Genomic DNA, 23319 nt, shown 5'->3' with positions numbered 1-23319 from the left:
CAGCATCAATTTGACCAGTTAACGCTCACCCTCGGCTCGGGTGTCATACATCACACTGACAAAGTGAGGAACCTTGGGGTAATTTTTGATCCTACATTGTCCTTTGCCCTCCACATTAGAAATATTACCAGGACTGCTTTCTTCCATCTGTGAAATATAGCGAAGATTCGTCCCATCCTGTCTATGGCTGATGCTGAGACCCTGATCCATGCGTTTATTTCTTCTAGACTGGACTACTGCAATATTCTATTTTCTGGTTTACCGCAGTCCAGCATTAGGGCTCTCCAGTTGGTTCAAAATGCTGCAGCCAGACTTTTGACATGAAGCAGAAAGTTCGACCACATTACACCCATTTTGGCATCCCTTCACTGGCTTCCTGTCCCAGTGAGATCAGATTTTAAGATTCTGCTACTAGTCTATAAAATTGTTCACAGACTGGCACCTCCCTCTTTAGCTGACCTAATTAAACCCTACGTACCGGCCCGGGCTTTGCGTTCTCAGGGTGTAGGACTACTATGTGTCCCTAGGATGAATAAGAAGTCTGCGGGTCATAGAGCTTTCTCTTGCCGTGCCCCTGTTCTATGGAATGATCTCCCTGCGTCAATAAAACAGTCAGATTCTGTGGAGATTTTCAAGTCCAGACTTAACACACTTATTCTCCCTTTCGTATGGCTAGCATACTGGCATAGTATAGTTTTACGCTTTTTACTCTTTTAATTCATTTTTATTAGGAAACGCAGTGTGCCGCGGCCTCAACTTTACCTAAATCCCCTTAGTATTTCCTGTTTTTCTTGTTGTTTAATCCTGGCAAATTATACAGTATTTCTTGTCTTTCTGATGCCTGATTCTGTTTTTTTCTCTCTGTTTAAGGTGCGGCTCCATCCAGAGATGGATGTGGTATTTGTGCTGGAGACCCGCCTGTCCTGTGCACCAACTGCATTTCCTGTTTATTCATTTTGTGAATTGTTCTGTAATTTATGTTTGTAGCATGGCCCAAGCAGAGGGTCACCCCTTTGAGTCTGGTCTGCTTGAGGTTTCTTCCTCAGAGGGAGTTTTTCCTTACCACTGCTGCTCTGGGGGTTAGTAAGGTTAGACCTTACTTGTGTGAAGTGCCTTGAGGCAACTCTGTTGTGATTTGGCGCTATATAAATGAAAATAAACTGAAACTGAAAAAAACTGGAACACCTCCCAAGGGAAGGGATGTCCCTGCCTTGGGGACATCCTTACCAGATGCCCGAACCACCTCAGCTGGCTCATTTCAATGCGAAGGAGCAGCGGCTCTACTCCAAGCTCCCCACGGATGACAGAGCTACTCACCTTATCTCCAAGGGAGACACCAGCCACCATCCTAAGGAAGCCTATTTCGGCCGCCTGTACCCATGATGTAGTTTTTTTGATCATGACCCAACCCTCATGACCATAGGTGAGAGTAGGAATGAAGACTGACCAGTAGATCAAGAGCTTTGCCTTTTGGCTCAGGTCCCTTTTCATCACAACAGTGCAGTACAGTAAATACCGTCTCTGCTGCACCAATTCTCCGGCCAATCTTATGCTCCATTGTCCCCTCACTCGTGAACAAGACCCCGAGGTACTTGAACTCCTCCACTTGGGGCAAGACCGCATTTCCTACTCAGAGAAGGCAATCCATCAGGTTCCTGCTGAGAACCATGGCCTCAGATTTAGAGGTGGTGCTGATCCTCATCCCAGCCGATTCACACTCAGCTGAAAACAGATCCAGTGAGTGTTGGAGGTCACAGACCGATGAAGCCAACAGGACCACATCATCTGCAAAAAGCAGTGATGAGACCCTGAGCCCACCAAACTGAAAACCCTCCTTCCCCCGACTACGCCTCGATATCTTGTCCATAAATATGACCAACAGGATTGGTGACAGCTGAATCATAGTCCAACAAAAAGCCACCTTTTAAAATAAGTTCAGAATTTATCCAGTGGGAAACCATTAAAATCTATACTACTCCCAACACAACATAATACTCACAAGATAGGTGGTGTATTTTGCCCACATATCTGGCACGAGGCAGTTCTCTGCCAGAGCTCTCTCAGAGGTTATCTGGATACGTGCTGGGTCACCCTCCTTCAGCTCATAGTCAATGTAGGCCTGATATTCTGCCAGCTTTGGAGGTTCAGCAGCCAACTGCATCAAAACAACAGCAACATGCCACCATACTGTGTTAGCATGCAGAAAAAAGGCAGTTAAAACACATGTACTGTATTTTCCAGAGGATAAGTCGCACCAGAGTATAAGTCATATTTACCCCTTCATGTGACAAGAAGCAAAATTAATTTAATCTGCGTAATATTTATTTATAAGGCACACACGCGTTAAGGAGCACAGCTAACAATCTAATTAATGTTTATATACCAGAGAGAAAATGTGAGTAAACTGACAACCATATGGGAGAAACATGCACTGCAATTAAATGTTCAAAAACCCTTTTGTAGTACATTTATAAAAGATAATAAAACTCACCATTAATTTTCTTCTTTACTTTATGCACAGGGCTCTTAAGAGAGCTGGCCTTGCTGTTTTCCATAGTCTATAAAGTTTTCTTTCAAAAATAATAAAAAAATTATACTCCCTCTTTTTATTCAAGAGTGTGGTCTTCCAGTTAAAAAGAACAGAAAACATTTTTCTTCTTCACACTTCTTTAGAAGACATCGATGATGATCAGCTTCTGCTAATATATTAACCTGTTTGGAACACCTCTGTATCATGTTCAAACAAAAGACTGCATTTTATTTGAGTCTCTGTGCACAGCATGGAGTCTGCTATTCAGGAATATTCCAGTTCATCATTTAATAATTGATGATGGATTATCTCACACACACATCAGATGATTTGAGCCCATTAACACCGCACAGACTTTTCAGTTTCAGTTGTAGAGTTCTTTGTATGTGGAACATTTCCAAAAGTGACTGACAGTGGTACAACAAAGAGGTGACTCCACTGCAAACCCAGCTCCTCATGATATTTAACTGTTATTGTTCATGCTCTGTGTCTCTGCTGTGCAGTGGAGCATCATGCCGAAACAGATCTCCAATTAATTAGCTATTGGTGTCATTTAGCAAGTCATTTTGCTATTTGGTAAAGAGCTTTTTTCATATTTCCTTGAAATGAGCATGACTGTTAATTGTATTTGATCTCTGGAGCACAACGATTGCCAAAGATATGAGGAAAAGCTTAAAGTAGTGACGCCATCATGATCGCTCGTATAATGGAGGCTTGACTTGTGACCTGACCTGGTTTTAAACCAAACTGTAAACTTCGATGGCCTCACATAAAGTCCTAGCGGATGTACAGAAAGTTGCAGTACCTTGACTGGCCACTTGAGGCTGGCTCCAAAATAAAGCACATTCCAATAAGAGTCCGTGTTAAAATGTCAAACTTTAGAGCAGAAATAAACATGCTTACAGAATGGTACTAAAACCGGTTTGGTCTCTATAGATAGTTGCCTTCTGTTAGCTTAAGTGGTCAGGCACGAAGAGAGGGCCGTGTTCAGGCTTCTTTCGTCAAACACTGAGCCACGCACACTCCAATCCTTTATGCATTAATGAGTTAATCGTGAATCAGCCTGGCCTCTGCTGCCAACATGTGACACCCAGACACGAGCTTCGTATCGGCTGTTCCAGGTCTCTATGGAAAACCTATGGGTGAAATTACACAGGCTTTGTTCAGTATATATACAGTCTATGATTTAAATGCATGCTGAAAGTCACAGAGTCCCATTACGAAGTCCCCCCTCCTTGTTTATTTAAAAGGCAGTTTAATGTTGGGTTTCTTTTTTTCCAAAGTCATGAGAATGCACAGAAGTGTGACCTCTTGAAATAGTTAAAAAAAATAAATACTGCAACTTACAGTCTGGAAAATACAGTAATTTAGCTAGAGAATAACTGATAGAGGATGGTTCTTAATACAAAATAAAAATCATAATATAAAGTTACCAGTGCCTCTTCAAATGCTTTGCGCTTCTCCTTTTGCTGCAAAGCCTTTTTGTACTGATGTGAGACTGTCTCAGGCACCCCATGTTCAGACCACTCTCATACTCTGCATAGGTAGCCCTCCATGTCTACAAAGAAGATAACAGTTCTCTCAATTTAAATTTTTTCACATCTTTATAAAAAGCCAGTTACATCAATATGAGTTGATACAGCCAGTCTGCTTTGTGTACACCTGATCCTGTCAGATCTGAGAAGCTAATCAGAGTAAGTCATGGTTAGTATTTGGATGGGAGATGTCTGAGGAAGACCAGGGGATGTGTGTTTCTCAAGGTAAAACTGGAATTTCACCAGGAAGGGCACCCAGTGTAAAACCTGTGCCAAATCACAATGTGGATTTGTTCTGGATCCACTGTGACAACCCAAAACAAAAAGCAGCATCAGCTGAAAGACAATCAATGTGAGAAGACTACATGTGTCACAAACCACAAAACCCGATCGGATTGGATTTTTAAGCCACAGGTTGAAAAAAATAGAAGATTTTTTTGTTTTAAATAACAATATGATCATGATCTGTGCAAGAAGTGTGTTCTGCCTCAGTACAGGAGGCATGGCCACATCCTTCACCCTGCAATGTATGTCGAATAGAGGAAACAGTGAGCCAGCCAGTTGAAGTGAGTGATTATTCCAATCAGAAACTTTCGAAGCATAAATGGAATTGGTTAACTGACCATTTTCTTCCAAAACATGAACCTAAAAGCAAAAGTGTACCAATTGCATTTGTTGTTGAATCAATGTCCCCAAATGAGATCAGACTGCATATGAGTTTAGACCAAAAATGCCACCAATATATGATAAAGGCTGACATTTTATATGAATTAGTGTAAAATTTCACAGATGAGATGGCTGCCGAATAGCAACACTGATTTCAAATCTGTACACAGTGAGGTTTTATGAGATGCTGTTATTTGCACACACACACACAAAAAAAACTTCAAATGTGCAAAACATTGAAGGGAATCTAACACGAAACAAAACAATGTGCTGCACAGTTTCTTTGTAGGCTCTCAGTTGTCCAGGTGGTTTCCATAGTAGAGAAGCTTGAATCTTCGTCTGGACTGGGTTGCTTGACGCGAGGACGTTTTCGCTTCTAATCGCAAAAGCTTCCTCAGCTAAATTTCTTGCTCTGGTACTCTGACTTCTGGGTCATTCCATATGAAATGAGCCAAATTGCGAACATCTTCCAGTTTTATGGTCTCAGAATTGCTCTGTTTTTTTATATTTTGTGGTATGAGGTGTAAGATGAAGATTGCACTTTGTTCCAGTTAAATATCTCCACCCATTCCGATTTTATAGGGCATGGCAATGTTAACCCTTTGTTATTGGTTTGTAAGCATTTTTAAGAGGCTCTAACTCAAAAAACTAAACAAGATATCAATTTGATTTTTTCAGAATGTATTAACTCTGTCTTAAACTCTCAGAAAAAAAATGATTTTACAAACATTAACCCTCCACTGGCCACACAGGATCAGGGATGAAAATTGAAATTTGAACGGTACTGACGCAAAATCAGCCGAATATAGGCTCAATTTTCTCACATACCCATTGAAGATAGTGCTTTGCTTTTAGTTTTCTGGAAAGCACATGCCAGGGCTTCCAAAGGAAGTGAACTCCAGACTGATGCTGTATTATTTCAGAGCAATGTTAACCCTTTTCAGCCTTGGTTGCGGTGTGGGCACTTTTGGACCCCTTTTTTCACCATGTGGGTATCTTCTGATTTTCAAAAACTTTGTATCATCTAAAAGCTCTTGATATGTGCTGCTAGAAAATTACCCACTGATATAAAACAAACACCCCTACACATAGAATTAAAGCCCTCTTTTCAGGGTATATCCCACTTTTTGCATATATTTTAATGTACAGTCGTATGTACATAAATGTACACAATACATAGGAGTTATGGTGCATAGTTACCTAAAATACATAAATAATACATGTACAACAGCTCTTTTTCATTTTTTTTTAAAATATAAAATATGTAAACCTTGAACTAACTAATTATGTTTAACATCCTAATGCATTCTGTTATTCACAATCAACCCTTGTACCTCTGGTTCTGTACAAAAAAAGCCCACAATTTTGCCAGGCTACTCTGTAAATATTGACTTCTACTCTGTTGCCAACTTCAGGCTGTCAAACCATGCCTGCACTCTGGAAGCTTCTTGACTAGATAAAACATAGTTCCTTCCAAGTCCAGTGGTGTCTGGAGCATCCATCAAGAGAATGTGAGTCAAAGGTACCCAGCATTCGTCCACCCTACGAGGCCAGTGGAAATTTGAGGCTGGTCCATTTGGGTGCATAAATGAAACTTTGACATCGTCATTCTCTTGAGATTGCTCAATGATATTTGCCAACCACCAATGGCCATCATACAAGCAGGCCACATAATGACAGTTTTAGAGGCTCAGGTATAGGGGTACCGCACTCAAATCCAACCTCCTCTTCACCCTACAAACGTTTGACGAGAATGGTACCATTCCTAGTTACACTGAAACAGTGGTTATCCCTGGTACCCAGAACTTTCTTAGCCCCCTCAAATCTCTTCAGCTGCTGCTTTGAGTGCTTCTGAACATCCTCACTCTCAACAAAAATTGTCTCAACCCTCTTGATATTTGCGTGAGCCCACTCAAATAAGTCATGGGGAGTAAGAATATGACCCGAAGCAATTGCTTTCATACTGTGCCTGGCTGCCTCCCGCTTGATTGTGCCCCCTATTCCATCGCAAGGACTTTTTCCATGAGAAGTGGCAAAAAATGCCATTCTGCTTCATGCCAAAGTCTTCCTTGTGATGGAGAAGGTTGCAAAAGTTCTTGAAATTTTTATATTGGGAGGCTGCCCCATCGCTGAAGTAATATGCTTTGCTTAAAGTTTGTCGGGATACCTGTTTTGATCAGGGGCACAACCTGAGTGAGGAAATAATGAACTGCAATTGTGTCATGTTGCAAGTGATTGCTGATTACACATATGCTTCGACAATGCAGGGAATCATTCATCTTGTAGTACACAGTAAAGGGATGCAGGGTTGCTTGGGAATTATCTCAGTGGTAACCCTGTGCTGCATCCTGTACTACAAACGAGTAATTCTCAGCAAAGTCAAGCAGAATGATGCATTCATCTTCCCCCACGTTAGTTTTTAGCTTTTCCAGAAAAGCCCCCTGATTCTTAGCAATAAAGTGATGGGTGGTTAGTTTATCAACCATGGAAGCCAACTTCTCAGTGTAGGCCTGACAATCAAGAACATGCTCTACAATAGTTGTTCTGTCAACGGTAACCCATTGCTTGAATCTAATTTCCTCAAGCCCTGCCACAGCCAACCGTTCCTCTAGAAAAGAGACAAGTGCCTCATTTCCTGGACATAGCTCACATCGGTGAAGCATGCAAGTTTTTGACTGCACTGAACAGACCATCTTTGACATCAACTCATGATAATCAATTTTATCACCTGGCAAGCTTGCTAACATTAATTTGACATTTTGGTGTATAGTACAAACACATACTGAGTGGTTCCCCTTTGCACCAACAGTAACACACCTGCTTGGGTCTCAATTCACAAAATTTGGACAAGCCTATCTATCATCAGGGTACTGCTTTTTAAATTGAATGTACAATTCATTTAAGTTCAACAAAATAAGTCTTTTCTGCACCCACTGCTTCTCCCCATTCAAATCTTTCACATTTAAAAAATCTTTTGCCCCTGGTAGCATTCTAGTAAATTGGTCATTTTTCATAGAAAGCCAAGACCTTGTTAATTGTTTCTAAAGCTATTTGCCGACTGCAGTTTTATTGACTAAGTCAGGACGAATTCCATTCTGTTTCCGCAATTTTTACAGCATTTCTTGCAACATAGTTGTAACACCAAACCTGCTCACAATCTGTTTCCTACTCCAGGAAACAGGGGCACATGTAAGCAGTTGTATCTTTACTCTTGTTGATGCAGCATCCACTTTCATCTTTAGCTCATCCAAGAAGATGTCATAGTCCCTGCATACACACAGCCTTGCCATTTTAAAAATGAAACAACATTTTTCAACACCGTCACCGACTATCAAATGTGGGAAAGTGCCTGAAAAGGACATTTCTGAGGGAGCATGGGTTATGGTTTAACAGTTTTGCAAACCTGTGTATTGTGTACATTTATGTACTATTACTGTACATTAGAATATATGCAAAAAGTGTGATATACCCTGAAAGAGGACTTTAATTCTATGTGTAGGGGTGTTGTTTATATCAGTGTGTAATTTTTCTAGCAGCACATATCAAGGGCTTTAGATGATACAAAGTTTTGGAAAATCAGAAGATACCCACATGGTGAAAAAGATGGTCCAAAAGTGCCTCCGCCCAGCAACCAAGGCTGAAAAGGGTTAACATTGATCGAAATAAATAACAGCATCAGTCTGGAGTGTCACTTCCTTTGGAAGCCCCTGGCATGTGCTTTGCAGAAAACTAAAAGCAAAAGCACCCTCTTCAAATGGTATGTGAGAAAATTGAGGCCCTATATTTGGCGGATTTTGCTTCAGTACGGTTCAAATTTCAATTTTCACCCTGATCTGTGTGGCCAGTGGAGGGTTAATGTTTGTAAAAATCATTTTTTTATGAGAGTTTAAGACAGTTAATACATTCTGAAAAATCAAATTGATATCTTATTTAGTTTTTGAGTTAGAAGCTCTTAAAATGTTACAAACCAATAACAAAGGGTTAACATTGCCATGCCCCCTTTTTCAACAGCCTATAAAATCGGAATGGGTGGAGATATTTAACTGGAACGAAGTGCAATCTTCATCTTACACCTCATACCACAAAATATAAAAAACAGAGCAATTCTGAGACCATGAAACTGGAAGCCTTGGTCTTTTCATATGGCATGACCCTTCTGTCTTGACTTGACTGTCTTGTAGAGAAGAATGAGCTGAGGAAGCTTCTGCGATTAGAAGCGAAAACGTCCTCGCGTCAAGCAAACCCAGTGCAGTCAAAGATTCAAGCTTCTCTACAATGCGCTGCACAGTAAATTCATCCCAACAAGAATAAAAAGAGAAGTAACCCAACTCATAAATCGGTAGCTGACATTTTTCAAGGGTGGTAAAAACATGATGCAGTTCTATAATGAGTTGTTATGGCATTCAGAATGTTTTAATAACCTTAGACCTCAACAGTTTTAAAAGAACTCAACCCATTTATTTCCTGTTAATTACATAATTTTTTTATGTTAATTTATTAGCTTAATGTATTTATAAATTGTTTAGGTTCTTATCATAACACACTATTATTATTATTATTATTATCATTATTAGTTTATTTTATTATTACTTCTATTTTGTTATTTGATTTTTTTGAATGGACCACAATGGAAATAAGTGTTTTCACTTTGTTGTGTCATCCATGTACTTTTAACATATTTCCAATTATATTATGTACTTACATTGAACTTACCAAATAAAATCACGCACTCACACTTTTAAATATAGATGATTTTAGCACCCCCTGCCGAAATGGCGTGAGTCCAGAATGTAATTATCAACATCCATTGTTCAGTGTTGTTAGCCAATATCTATAGTTTCTCCAAAAAATATTTGTCCTGACAAAGTTCTGTTTTGGCAGCATTCATCTTTGACCCAAAATACATAAACATAACAAACGGCAAATGTCAGCTTTTCCCAGTGTGTCCATCATCAAAGTTAAAGACACACACACACACACACAGCTTTTTGTCTTTTCTGCATTCTGCTGCAAGCAGGTGCTTTTTATGTTTTCACACCCACAGAGACGGTGGTGGAAGACATCAAACACACCACACTTCTCACTCATGGTAATGGAAACATGACACTTAACTAACCTGACTAAACCAATTGAACTGCAAAAACACAATAATCAATAACACTAACTTGAACCAATAAAACAACATTTAAACCCCCAAAACCAGAACTTCCATGTGCATTGCAGCACAACATCCATGTTCAGTGTTGTTAGCTAATACCGCCAATTTCTCCAAAAAATATTAGTCCTATCAACTTCCCTTTTTCACAGCATTCATCTTTGACCCAAAACACATAAGCATACCAAACAGCAAATGTCAGCTCTCCCCACTTTCTCTGTGACCGAAGCCATACACACGCGTGTACACAGAGGCCACTTGGCAACATATATATATTATATATACATACATACATACATCAGGGCTGTGAACTGAAAATCGTGAAATCCGAGGAAAATTTGCAGGGGGTCTGGAGGGGGGGTCAGCACCCCAGGAGCCGGGGTCTAGGGCCCTGTGGGGCCCCAGAATTAAATGATACTTTTTCCGCATCTCTTGGAAGAACAAATCTCAAAATTAGTGGATATTTAAATGATCCTATATTCAACCTTTTATTTGACCTGTCAATGATGATGTTGAAATAACAGAATATGACGTGGAAGTAGGACCTGGAATGATTTTCCTTTTAATTGTAAAACAAATTATGCATTAACTCAGAACAATTAAACTACATGAAATTTATGAAGACTTCAAAAACCACAGCTAAAGTTGTAGAATATTTGGAAAATCATGGTAAAATATTAATAACATACCTTATAGTAAAAAGTCAGTTATATTCTTGTGTAACTTCATGCAGCCTTAATCCATTCAAAGCCACAATGTCTTTTTTACAATGAAAGAAAGTGTAGATTAGTGAAAAAAGTCACATAATCTTGTCTAAAATCCTGTTTGAACAGCAGAATGTTTATTTTCCAGGGAGATAAATTCTTACCATGTTTCCTGAGAGGGCACAGTTCACTTTTCCTGTTTCTTTTATCTTTCAGGTGTGTTGATGAAGCCAGCGACAATTCCACGGATTCTTGTCCTTATAAGACTTTTTCAAACCGTCTTTCTCGCCATCTTCTCTCTGTGCGATGTCGGTCCGTGACATAGACATGCTGCACAATTCTTCTTTTAAAAACTTGAAATCTCTAAAAGTTTGCGATGTCCACATGCTAAGTTTAGCTGTGGCGTCGCACAGGAGCCACACAGCGTCGCCACACAGCGTCACCACAGCAACCAATCAGTCCTGCTTTACGACAATTGTCGTAACAGCTGCGCTTTAAGTGGCATTTTTCCTCCGCGAAACTCCGCGGATCCGAGGAAACTGATTTGTATCTGTGACACACAGATCAGTGTCCGTGGACTTCTAAAACTTACACGATGTCGTAAAAAAAGAGAACGCGTTGCGATAAGCATTTTAAAAACTCAGTGATGTTCACGAATATTGTTGAGTTTGTGTGCCAAATAAATTCATTCATTCATTAAAAAGTACTAACTAACACCCCGCCCCGCCTCCCCATGATGAAATCTGCGAAATCCCGCAGATCTGCGGAGTTTTCACAGCCCTGATACATACACACACACACACAGTTGTATGTAGACGTTTGGGCACCTCTGATGATTTCCGTGATTTTCCTTTATAAATCATTGGTTGTTTGGATCAGCAATTTCAGTTAAATTTATCATATAGCAGACAAACACAGTGATATTTGAGAGGTTAAATGAAGATTACAGGATTTACAGAAAGTGTGCAACAATTCTTTTAAAAAATTAGGCAGGTGCATAAATTTGGGCACCCCAACAGAAAAAAAAAAATACATCAATATTTAGTAGATCCTCCTTTTGCAGAAATAATAGCCTCTAAATGCTTCCTATAGCTTCTAATGAGTCTGGATTCTGGTTTAAGGCATTTTGGACCATACTTCTTTACAAAACAACTACAGTTCAGTCAGGTTTGTTGGTTTCTGAGCATGGACAGCCTGCTTAAAATCACACCACAGATTTTCAATAATATTCAGGTCTGGGGACTGAGATGCCATTCCAGAATATTGTACTTGTTCCTCTGCATAAATGCCTTAGTAGATTTTGAGCAGTGTTTAGGGTTGTTGTCTTGTTGAAAGATTCAGCCCCGGCACAGCTTCAACTTTGTCACCAATTCTTCAACATTGTTCTCAAGTATCTGCCGATACTGACTGGAATTCATTGGACCCTCAACTTTAACAACTTTACCTGCACTGGCCACACAGCATGATGGAACCACCTCCAAATTTTACTGTAGGTAGCAAGTGTTTTTCTTGGAATGCTGTGTTCTTTTTCAGTCATGCATACTGCCCCTTGGTATGTCCAAATAACTCAATTTTAGTTTTATTAGTCCACAGTACATTATTCCAAAATGAAGCTGACTTGTTAAATAATTATTGCACACTTTCTGTAAATAGTACAAACTTCATTTCACTTCTCAAATATCAGTGTGTTCATCTGCTATATGATATATTTAACTGAAATTTCTGATCCAGACAGCCAAGGATTTATAAAGGAAAATCATGAAAATTATCAGGGGTGCCCAATATCAGTCAAGTTTCTATTAAAAGTTTGAGTGTGCCCCAGCAGATTTTTGGATTTCTAATTAGGCCTGTTTTTTTATGTTTGGGAATGGCTGGTGTATGGCGTTTCAAGAATCCCATCAGAAATATGGAACTTAACGTGCGATGTTATAAAATGTGTAAACTCAGTTTTCCAGGGGAAACATGACAAGTCAGCAGGAATCCAGCCAATTTTACAGCAACCCATCTGGACACAGTACACAGATGTCAATCTTACCCATTAAAGGAATGGCCAGCTGGCGGCGGAACAGTGTGTGGATGCGCTCAAGCTGTGTGTTCAGCAGCTCCTGCTCCTCATGGCTGGGAACTTTGCCAGGCAGAGGCTGGGAGGAAAGGCAGATTGTATTTATTTTTTAAATCTCAACATTAGTCTATTTAATGACAAAAAATTTAGAGAATTAAATCATGTAGATAAAGAACTTAAGAGTATAAAGTCTTCTGCTCTGAGTATGATGAGTGGGCCAAAATTCAAAGCATGTTCTGATAAACACAAACGTAAAAGGAAAAGATGAGAACTGGAACTATCAAATGAATGTGCACCTTGTATTAGAGGTGGGCGGATCGATCCTAATATCGATAATATCGATACCAACGCTGGTATTGATATTGAACGAGCCTCGTGTAAAAAGATCGATACTCAAGCTTTTTTTCTCTCCTGCACGCACTGACTGCTGCGCACACAGATTCATTAAAGTCTACTCTCTGTAAGAGCAGCGCTGTGCTGTGTCACACAGCATGGAGCAACGCACCCTCCCCCCTCTGATCTTTTGTTGTTGTGCCGTCACGTGGCTCAGCGGCACCAGCCAACAGCCATGCAGGTAGGCTCAGCCTGGCCCGCTCACTCAGTTGTGTCGAGTGATATTTATTAAACAAAAATGTTGATTGTGATAATATTTTGTTGTCACGTACAATGTTTGGCGAAATTCTATCCTAGGTCTTTTGGATCCTTTGGATCTATGAAGCTTAAATATGAAAAAGTATCGGTATCAATATCTGCAATACAGGGCCTGTATTTACTTGGTATCGGATCAATACCAAAATTCCCCGTATCGCCCACCTCTACCTTGGATTGCCTGACGGTATTTCTGAAGCAACATCTCATGTCACCATTGAATAACTCTGCAATTCGCACTTAATTCATCAACAACAGAAGTCAGGTGTATGTTTGAAAATTGAACACAAACCTGGACTGTGGATAGAAGGACGTTTTCAAACTCTCTGTACGCCTCCCACAAAGTCTGTCCCTTGGTCATGTGCAGCCCCACAGCTGTCACAGATCTCTCAAAGATGGCTCTCACCTTATCAATTCCACCTGGTGAGCCCATGTCTCCAATTGTATACTGGGCATATTCAAGCCAGATATCTGGACCTGAGCACAAACAAAACAGCTAAATGATAAGATCACCTATTAAGTAAAAGTCAACCCAAAGTCAGTAAGAACGCAGTCATCCACTCACAGATATAGTCTTTAATAGCCCTCTCAAAAAGTTCATACACTTTCTCACGGTTTGGCTCTTCTTCAGTGAGACGGATCTCATCATTCAGCCAATCCAACCAGATCTCTGTAGGATTAAAGAAAATGTTAAAATGTTACTGTTAACCAACTCAAGTGATCAGAGAAAAAAACAACATATACCAACCTTCAGTTAGTGGAAAAAGCTCACTCATCTTCTGCCTTGCCTTCCTAAGGCGAAAAAATTCTCCCTCTTGCTTTAAAAGTTTGATGAGATCCACATGGCAATTGTAATCAAAAGCATTGATTGACAACTGAAGGGGGGAAAAAAAAAAAAAATTAATGGTTTTTAAATGTATATCTGCACTTTCTTAGTAACCTATTCTCAATATATTTACATTATCATATTGAAAACTAGAATGTACGAATGAAATGATAGTGATTACTAGCTAGTTGCTTGAAAGAAAATTAATGTCTATTTTCAGTCAATTATCAAGCATAGCCAGTGACCATTCTCTTAGAGTTTCTGAAATATCAGGGTCTGCTGCTTTTGTTTGCTTGGCCTGACATAAAATACACCCCCCACCACTAAAAAATGTACTTTCAAATACTGTAAACAAGTTAATGGCAAAAGTTAAGATTTTCCTACAAATGAACCATGAATATGGTTTAGTATAATGTCTTTAACAAATACTCTGAATATATATATATATATATATATATATATATATATATACACACTCAACAAAAATATAAATGCAACACTTTTGGTTTTGCTCCCATTTTGTATGAGATGAACTCAAAGATCTAAAACTTTTTCCACATACACAATATCACCATTTCCCTCAAATATTGTTCAGAAACCAGTCTAAATCTGTGATAGTGAGCACTTCTCCTTTGCTGAGATAATCCATCCCACCTCACAGGTGTGCCATATCAAGATGCTGATTAGACACCATGATTAGTGCACAGGTGTGCCTTAGACTGCCCACAATAAAAGGCCACTCTGAAAGGTGCAGTTTTATCACACAGCACAATGCCACAGATGTCGCAAGATTTGAGGGAGCGTGCAATTGGCATGCTGACAGCAGGAATGTCAACCAGAGCTGTTGCTCGTGTATTGAATGTTCATTTCTCTACCATAAGCCGTCTCCAAAGGCGTTTCAGAGAATTTGGCAGTACATCCAACCAGCCTCACAACCGCAGACCACGTGTAACCACACCAGCCCAGGACCTCCACATCCAGCAAGTTCACCTCCAAGATCGTCTGAGACCAGCCACTCGCACAGCTGCTGAAACAATCGGTTTGCATAACCAAAGAATTTCTGCACAAACTGTCAGAAACCGTCTCAGGGAAGCTCATCTGCATGCTCGTCGTCCTCATCGGGGTCTCGACTTGACTCCAGTTCGTCGTTGCAACTTCGCACAGCCATTGAAGAGGAGTGGACCAACATTCCACAGGCCACAATTGACAACCTGATCAACTCTATGCGAAGGAGATGTGTTGCACTGCATGAGGCAAATGGTGGTCACACCAGATACTGACTGATATCCCCCCCAGTAAAACAAAACTGCACCTTTCAGAGTGGCCTTTCATTGTGGGCAGTCTAAGGCACACCTGTGCACTAATCATGGTGTCTAATCAGCATCTTGATATGGCACACCTGTGAGGTGGGATGGATTATCTCAGCAAAGGAGAAGTGCTCACTATCACAGATTTAGACTGGTTTGTGAACAATATTTGAGGGAAATGGTGATATTGTGTATGTGGAAAAAGTTTTAGATATTTGAGTTCATCTCATACAAAATGGGAGCAAAACCAAAAGTGTTGCATTTATATTTTTGTTGAGTGTATTATCCTCACAGTTTATCAACATCCCCAATCAGAAAAGGCTGGGACAGTATGGAAAATGCAAATTATTTAATAATAATCATCATCATAATAATAATTAATAAAAATACACAAAAAATACAAAACCGCTACCTTTTTAAACCTATGTCAATGTTCCACTCAGTATGTGAATGAGCAGAATTCTGTAATTTGCCAAAACCATGTCAAAATTCTATGAGAGTGCAAGAGTTCCAGAAGTGTGCAAGCTCACCAAATCGCCAGACTTTTAAAGCATTTCAGAAAATTTTAACCCTAACCTTAACCGTTGTATTAAACCTATACCCACATCATTTAAGACAAAGTGATTTGCAAAGTGGTCAGGCTGCTGACATCATCTTAGAGCCTCATTCTGAATTTACAACTTCCAATCATAAAAGATTTGTACGGCATGGAAAAGGAAGGGGGAAAAACACGCAGTGACAGAATTTCTTTTTGGTTTCTTTTCTTTTTACACACTTACTTTGACTTCTATTTCATTGCAGACAAGATGAACCAAAGACATTTTCTGTTTTGTGTGGTCAACTTAATTTGGTAATATTCATCCATTTCTGCAGCTCAGGCCTGCAACACATCCCCCCACCCACCCCCGAAACAGAGTGGACGCTAAAGCAGTAACCACTTTGCAATATTGCCATTCCTTCTCACAGTACATTAAAAATGTTTTGGCATTGAGGATACCAAGAGATGAAGCATTTCGGGTGTTATTTTGTCCCATTCTTCCTGCAACCATTTCTTAAGGTGGACAACAGTACAGAGGTCATTGTCATTGCATTTTTTTGTTTCAAAATTCTTCACATATTGTCTATTGGGGATAGGTCAGGACTGCAGGCAGGCCAGTCCAGTATCCACACGCATTTCTCCTTCAGCCATGCCTTCATAATGTGCGCAGAAAGTGGTTTTGTGTCATCTTATCAAAACATGCATGGTTGTCCCTGAAAGGATGTTGCCCTGAAGAGAGCATGTGTTGCTCTAAAATCTCAATGCACTTTTCTGCATTCATGCTGCCATCACATAAGTATAAATTAGGCCCGTCACAATAACAAATGTTTCTGGATTTGGAATCCATCTGGATTTGGATCCATCTGGAAATGTTGCTGCCTCAGAAAATAGTACAATAAAGAATAATATTATGATATTATTGCTGACATCGTTTTAAGACCATTTTATGTCATTGTTATAACAATATACCATAAAACATTGTTATAACAATATACCATAAAAATGTAAGTACATCCTTTCAAAGAGCAAACTGTGGCAAAACAAGTTTGTTAGTCGCCACGGTGAGGAGTACATCTTTAACAAAAAAAAAAAAAAAAAAGGAAAATTTCTGGCAGTGCTATTGACAAAAACTAAGATGTCTGTCCTTTTTTCATGAACGATAAAGGTTTGCATGGGCTAAAGACCAGCAGCCCAAAGTCACACAGGGGCCACACATTAAACTCCAATAAAATATTAGAGAACACATATTACATGAACACAAATAACACACAACAATAAAATACTATAACTAGAAACTACTACCTATCACACAGATTGCATTAAGAGTTCAGACAGTTTGAATGACACAAAGGAGCCACAAGACTACACAACTGTACGAGACATGTCTAAGCTGCAGTTAGCCATGTACCTTATGTAATGATTCATAGGTTTGTTTGTTTGTTTTTTTTAGATTTATGAAATTATGCATTTTTAGAAAGTTTATGAAATCTGGAAATCAAAAACAATAGTTTAATTTTTCAAAGTATGTGATGGTGGACATCTTGGATTTCTTATAAATTGAAACCTTTGAACGTTTTTTCACTTTCTGGACTTCTGGTTAACCTAGGATCATGGTAGAAGTAACTAAAAAAAAATTTTGGAGGGCAGGGATCCAGAGATACTAACTGCAAATTAGTGAAGCTGATGAACAGTAACAGTGTGTAATGCCATTTTGATTTTTACTGCACTTAGCTGATGACAGTGTTGGGAAAGTGTAGTGACACGGACCCACAACAGGGGGCGCAAATGAACGGACAATGGAGGAAGTCAAATAACAACACTTTACTGTTGTGAATAAGCACCACAAACACAGCAGATTACAATAATAGTCAATGAAGTCAATTCACAAAAATGTGTCGCGTGGGCAGGCTCGAAGATAAGAGACGTCTGTCCAAAGCAAAACCGGAACCACACGATTTCCTCCGCCACCGAACCCCGGGAATACTGGAGCCGCCAAGTCCCGAACTCCCAGGTGGCCACTGCCTCCACTTGTCGGATCTGGTACTGCTGGCGAGGAACAAAAACAGTTAGATGTGGGTGCGTCTGCACCCAGCAACACGTATGGTGGAAAACCACCTCCACCTCTCGTCGGAAAAAAGGAAACAAAATATCTGCTATCCAACACACAAAGTAACAGGTATTCCTGTCAGGAAGACAACAAAGTCGGCTGAGTACGTTACCTCCTCGGTAGAGCGATATCTCGGCAAAGAGGTGGAGATGTCATCCTGCTGATATACCACTGCTGATTGGATGATTGGTGACAGCTGTTGTAGGCGATAAGTGACAGCTGTCACCCCGGCTGCTCCTGTGAGGCGGCAGCGCCCTCTGGTGCCTGGAGCCCGCACTCCAGACAGGGCGCCCTCTGGTGGTGGTGGGCCAGCAGTACCTCCTCTTCAGCGGCCCACACAACAGTCAGTGAATTATGGGACACAGGAACCTGATCCAATGCAGGTACCTTTTCCTTACCAATACAAGTTCCAGATATTTGTAACTGTGTATTATTATTATTTTAAAAAACGAATTCAATCCATTTTGGAATTTATAATAAAGGTAATGAACCCCTAAACCGAGAAGGGTGCTGTTATTTAAATACCATAAATTTGGCCCACCAATAACCACAAGTCAAGAAAGTGAAAAGTTGGTTTTCTAAGGTTGCCAATTTTGCAAAGTCATAACAACCTTTGAAAAAAAAAAGAAACATTATTTTTTTTGGATTCCTCATTTCATAAACTTTCTAAAAATGTATTTTTTACCAAATAAATACATTTTAAAAACACTAACAAAATTACACAAGAATCACTGCAGGTTTTTTTTTTTATTTGCATTTTCAATACTGTCAATTTTTTCTGATTTGAGGTCTGTTTAAGAACACACACACACACACACACAGACACATACATATACACACACACATGTATATATATATACACACACACACACATATATATATACACACACACATACATATACACACACACACACACACACACATATATATACACACACACACACACACACACACATATATATACATATATATATATACACACACACACACATATATATACACACACACACACACACACACATATATATATACATATATACACACACACACATATATACACACACACACACATATATATATACATATATATATATACACACACACACACACACACACATATATATACATATATATATATACACACACACACACATATATATACATATATATATATATATATACACACACACACACACACACATATATACACACACACACACATATATACACACACACACACACACATATTGTTAAGGATTTTATATATATATATATATATATATGTTATCACTGTTAAACATTTGTACCTTCGTCTTCTTTCTTATGAAAACGGTGTTGTGCTGTTTGCACTAACCCTGAGAATGTATGTGTTATTCAACCTTGTTTTAACATGCTGGGGTCAATCTGAACTGGGAATGAAGAGCTGGATGTACTTATTATTATTATTATACAACTTGTTTTTGTAGCCGCTAACGACTGGGAGTGAAGCATGACGGGGTCAGTCATGAACTGGGAGTAATAGACCTGAAGGTTGTTTTTGACTGTTGTGACGTGATGCTTAGTGTGAAGACCAGGACACTCCAGGCAGATGCACAACAGCTGATAACTGCAACAGACGAACGAGATGTGCTGACCTTCGACGATAAGAGTAAAAGAAAGAAACTGTTTTTGCTTACAGCTGCACTTATTGACGTGTGTGTTTATGTTACGGGAAGAAACTTGTCTTGCGTCATTCCCCCACCCTTAGGACAAGTTTTTGTTTATGTGATGAGGGATTCACTAATAAAAAGAGCGGAGCGCAGGCCAGACTTTAGTGTAGCCTTGGTGTACAGCCTGACTGCACTCCGCGCGTAAAATTTGACTTTCTGTCTCACTGGTGTTTCTTGACTCTGTTTGTCTTGTTAAAGGTTTTAAAAATGTTTGGAGGAGAAAATACCCAACATTGACTGGGGGCTACGTCCGGGATCTCAACAATACCGGAGGTGTCCAGCGGAGGTCGTCAAGTCCAGACGTAAATCCTTGGCCAAGGTCCGATCGATTGATCGTGTCTGCAATTGTCGACCACCGTTGGCATCGTCTGGTTGACGAGATTTTCCCGAAGAAGACAGACAGGAAGTCGAGTCAGTGAGTAAAATTTCTTTGTAAACAGTACTGAGTGAGTGGTGATCAGATCACATAAACAGTTAAATTCCGCAAGCGATGATACAGAATCGTCTGTTAATGCAAAGCAGTTAAACTCTGTAAGGAGGGTGCGGACTCCTCTGTTTATATACGCGTACCGGTAGGGGATAAAAGTGATCACATAAAACAGTTAAACTTAGTCATAATTGATGCCTTCTCAAAATGGGTAGAATTGTTCCCTACAAAACATGCAGATGCACTTACAGTGGCTAAGGCATTATGCAAAGACATCATTCCACGATTTGGAATACCAGAAACAGTCTATTCAGATAATGGAGCGCATTTTGTTAATACAATAGTGCAATACGTAGGAGAAGCGCTACAGGTCAATCTCAAAAATCATTGTGCTTATCAACCACACAGTGCCGGATTAGTGGAAAGGACAAAGGGCACAATAAAAATAAGATTAAGGAAATGTATAGAAGAGACAAAACGAACCTGGATTGAATGTTGGACCTAGTAAAATTGTATATGAGAATAACACCAACACCATCAGGGTTAACACCATTTGAGATACTTTATGGACGACCATATCGTCTACCAATTTTGACATGGATACTAAAACAGCAGATGAGGAACAAACATTAGCAAATTTTATGAAAAAGACATTAACACAGAAAGAGATAACTTAAACACATTTACTGCTGAATAATTTTGATCTTCCACAGGACGGCCTTCCAGTAGTCCAGCCAGGAGACTGGGTGTTCATCAGAGTCCAGTCCTCGTTGGGAAGGTCTATACCAAGTGCTGTTAACAACACCAACTGCAGTAAAGATAGCGGAGAGATCAACGTGGATACATCACTGTAAGATACAGCGTGTGTTGGCGGCCTCCACAGTGTAAGGGGAAGTCTGGCTACAAAGGGAGTCTATTTAATTAGCAATAGATTGTCTCAATGCCAGTGAAGCAGGGAGATCCTTGCACTATTAGGTGAGGTGGTTAACAACACTGTATCCTAGCAATCATGACTGAACTACAGCAGACCCCGGAGCGGCGTGCTCAGCGCCGCCGCTGCCGGACTGTTGGTAGGGCAGCCGGTTGCGTTGTGATCTTAGTGTGTTTCGTGCTCCTCGGATTCCTGGCCTGGTGGTTGACCCAAGAATTGCAGCTCACTGTGGACCGAGCCAGAGAACAACGCAAGCAACGTCAGAAGAGGTTTATTCATAATGTGAACGAGACAGATGGACACCCTCATATATACCATACTAATATGTGGTACAGATATGTTCATTTATTGGCTATGGAATTACATTACTAATTATTATGTTTGTTCGCAAATACCTATATCCTCAACACACCCAGCTCTGACGGCTAAACCGTACCCTGCTAGGGTGACAGAATGTCTTATCATACGGATGCATAATCAAACTGTATTTCGGGGGCAGTTCTAACACCACTTGCCTCAGTGCAACCACTTATATGATAGGGATTTCAACAGAGGACGTACAAGCGTGCCCAAGTGCTGCTCCATTGACTAGACTGAAGGGAAACGCAAAAATATCATCACGTTAAATTGTCATCACAACGGCCATTCCCAAATTGCTTTTACGGGACAGGGAATAAAACTGTAGGTAAAATTAAGAAACGTCTGTGTACCCAAACGTATGTTTTATCAAATAATTTAAGCCTAGCCAAAACATAATATGTGGATGGTACTTATCTTCATCACATTGGACGGGGATGTAATTAAACAGGCTCCTGTCCATGGGGAACGGATGAATCATGTGCTTATGTTAGTAAGTTTTTGCTACCACCTGTAAATGGTACTCCGGTGTATGATGACATCTATTGGCTTTGTGGTTCCAGACTGTACATGAGTCTCCCACCAAATTGGGGTGGTGTGTGTGTGCACCTACCCAGGTGACTGACCATACATATGTGGTAGGACCTCCACAGAGAAGAATGGCAGCACCAGACGCACCATCCTGATCGTGCACCAGACCAGACTATGAATTATGGTTTTAGACTTGCTTACTGGTTCACAGGGAGGAGTTTGTGTTCTGCTGAACACAACATGCTGTACTTTCATCCCAGACTCCATTCATTCAGTGGATATGCAGGACGCATTGGAAGAGCTGAATAAACTTCGTGATGCAATGCATAAAGACACCCTAGCCGTGAACCGGTGGAATCCCTGGTCCTGGTTGACTTCAGGACCATGTTGGCAGTTACTATTGAAAATGGTGACACCAGTTATTATAGTCCTAATTCTGATTGGACTTTGCATGTGTTGTGTGATCCCTTATATCAAAACAATGGTTGGCAAAATGGTGTCAAATACATTTGTACAGTGTAATCTGGCCTTCCAACAAACTATGCCAAAATATCAAGCATTGAAACAGTCAGACCTTAGTGGAGAAAACTGTAATGACTGTACTGAGAATTATGATGATATTGAAAAGCTCACAACTCCAGTTCAAGCTTGAACTGTTGACGTGATGAGTTAACACACTCTTAGCCTATGAAGCTTTAGCTGAAAAAGTAATAAGACAAGTGGTGTAGTCGAATAATACAGAAAAACGGTTCATTTATACCAGTCAGCCGAAGTGATGTATGGTGGTGGTGTGGTGATAACAGAATCTTTGACAGACTGCCACGAAATGTGTCAGGTTATTGTGCATTAATATCATTATTGTTACCAGTTAAAGCCATACCCATGACCCCTGAAGACGTTACGACATATGCAGCCTCTCTTATTCCTGAGGATTGGCAGAAAGGCATAGCCAGACATAGAGTAAAAAGAGATTGGAAAGGAGTAGGAAATCCAACATATATTGACGCAATAGGAGTCCCCAGAGGAGTGCCTGACGAGTATAAACTGGTTGATCAAATAGCAGCTGGATTCGAATCTTCCATCTGTTGGTGGTGTTCAATTAATAAAAACGTGGACAGAATAAACTAAGTTAATAAACTAACTAACTAAGCTGGGTGATGCCTACTATATGTTTAACAGGCGATAAACAGGTGGGAAATGTTAAGGATTTTATATATATATATATATATATATATATGTTATCACTGTTAAACATTTGTACCTTCGTCTTCTTTCTTATGAAAACA

General features: G+C 39.9%; 1 protein-coding gene across 1 annotated transcript in view; it reads right to left on the bottom strand.

Annotated features, from left to right (window-relative positions):
* sart3 (spliceosome associated factor 3, U4/U6 recycling protein) overlaps window positions 1–23319 on the bottom strand; it is a 55515-nt gene that overhangs the window by 26253 nt on the left and 5943 nt on the right. The window contains 6 exon segments of the mRNA XM_034170280.1: window positions 2000–2155; window positions 3964–4088; window positions 12626–12731; window positions 13593–13777; window positions 13866–13970; window positions 14049–14175. Of these exon segments, the coding sequence (XP_034026171.1) occupies window positions 2000–2155; window positions 3964–4088; window positions 12626–12731; window positions 13593–13777; window positions 13866–13970; window positions 14049–14175 (804 nt within the window).

Source organism: Thalassophryne amazonica, chromosome 5 (genome assembly GCF_902500255.1).
Source record: "Thalassophryne amazonica chromosome 5, fThaAma1.1, whole genome shotgun sequence".
Lineage (NCBI taxonomy): Eukaryota > Metazoa > Chordata > Actinopteri > Batrachoidiformes > Batrachoididae > Thalassophryne > Thalassophryne amazonica.
The sequence above is the reverse complement of the archived record's forward strand: the minus strand, read 5'-3'. Positions and strand labels throughout refer to the sequence as shown.